The following is a 1621-nucleotide window of genomic DNA, read 5'->3' as shown; positions in this document are numbered from 1 at the left end:
GAGGGGGAGGTGGAGGTGGGGATGGGGAGAGGGAGGTGTGGATGGGGAGACGGAGGTGTGGATAGGGAGACGGAGGTGTGGATGGGGAGACGGAGGTGTGGATGGGGAGATGGAGGTGTGGATGGGGAGATGGAGGTGTGGACGGGGAGACTGTAGTGTAGGTGAGAGAGACAGAGGTGTGGACAGGAGAGAAGGCAGCTGGATCCCAAGCAGTTCAAGTCCCAGACACAGAGGCTTGAAAAACATGTCAGCGGGGCCAGCAGGTGGTGGGTGGTTGAGGCACTGGACACTCCCACGCGGCCAACCATGGTTCAAGACCCGGACCATGTTCCTTCCCTCTGTGTCTCTCTGGCCAAATGAAAACGAATGAATGAATAAATAAAATTAAACAAGTAACTCTTAAAAAAGACATCAGGAAGGGGTCAGCAGGAGACGTGGTGGTTGGGGTGCTGGACTCCCGCACGCTCGACCGCGGTTCAAGTCCTGGGCCTGGTAGCTTGGTTTCTCACTTTCCCTCTCTTTGGTCCAATTGAAATAATAAATACAACTAAAATAAGCAATTCTTTATAAAGAAAACAAAGACACATCAGACGTGTGCATGCGTGTCCAGCACCCTGACAGGGCGGAGACGGAGAGGTGTCACACGCCGCCCGCCGTGTCCCCCACGGCGCGAGCACCCCTGTCTGGGTGCGTTCAGGACCCCCGCGTGCAGCCCGCCTGGCCACGCTGTGCTCACCGCAGTTGGTGTACCCCACCACGGCGATGGTGGGCAGCTCCCGCCGGGCCCGCTCCCTGCGGAGGACGCGCCTCTTGGCCCGCAGCCGCTCCAGGGCCCTCTGGATCTTGAGCTCCTTCTCCTTCAGCCGCCGCCGAAGGACGCCCCTGGGAGGGAACGGCCGGGCGGGGCGTGAGGGATGGGGCGCTCAGGGGCTGGTCCGACCGGCCCTGGGCAGCCGGCTGGGGGAGGCCGGGCGCCCCCCAGCCATGAGGTCAGGCTCGCAGGGTTTCAGATAAGCTGTCCCCAACCTTGGGCCGGGACCAGACCCCTGTAAGGCCGTTTGTGCACCCCTGGGGTGAGGGTGGTTGGAGAGCGAGTGACCTCGACCCTCGCACACGTGCCCACAGAGGGGTGGCGTTGCTGTGGGTCTGACGGCCCGCTGGTGTCACAGGAGGGCAGCGTGCGTCAGGGGTCACAGGAGGGCAGCGTGCGTCAGGGGAGCAGCCGGGGCGGCGGTAACACACACCACACTTCCCGGGCTCCCTGCCGCGCCTCCCGCTGTCAGCCCGGTAGCCGAGATCAGCTGGGGATCCCTCCCTGACAGGGCAAGGACAGGGTCTGCATCGGGCTGAGTGACAACCCCCAAAGGGTACACCATGTCCTCACCCCCTGGGCCTGGGAGTGAGACCTCATCTGGAAATAGGGTCTGTGTGGGCACAATGAAGGAAGGGTGGGGAAGGGAGTTCATCCTGGACTAGGGAGCTCTGAACACACCGGCCAGGGCACGAGCCGCACACAGAGGGGCCAGGTGGGGACGGAGCCAGACTGCAGTGGTGCAGCCACAAGCCAAGGGCTGCCTGGGGCCCCGGGAGCTGGGAGAGGAGGAAGGACGCTCCCCTGGGA

At 63.2% G+C, this 1621-nt stretch overlaps 1 protein-coding gene across 1 annotated transcript in view; it reads right to left on the bottom strand.

The window, feature by feature from the left end:
- The window catches only part of GTPBP6 (GTP binding protein 6), a gene marked incomplete at its 5' end in the record, with an annotated part of 7781 nt that overhangs the window by 2819 nt on the left and 3341 nt on the right, over positions 1 to 1621 (bottom strand). Inside the window, 1 exon segment of the mRNA XM_014582523.1 lies at positions 737 to 882. Coding sequence (XP_014438009.1) covers positions 737 to 882 — 146 coding nt within the window.

Source organism: Tupaia chinensis, unplaced genomic scaffold, assembly GCF_000334495.1.
Source record: "Tupaia chinensis unplaced genomic scaffold, TupChi_1.0 Scaffold143644_1, whole genome shotgun sequence".
NCBI lineage: Eukaryota > Metazoa > Chordata > Mammalia > Scandentia > Tupaiidae > Tupaia > Tupaia belangeri.
This window is presented reverse-complemented; position numbering and strand designations above follow the sequence as displayed.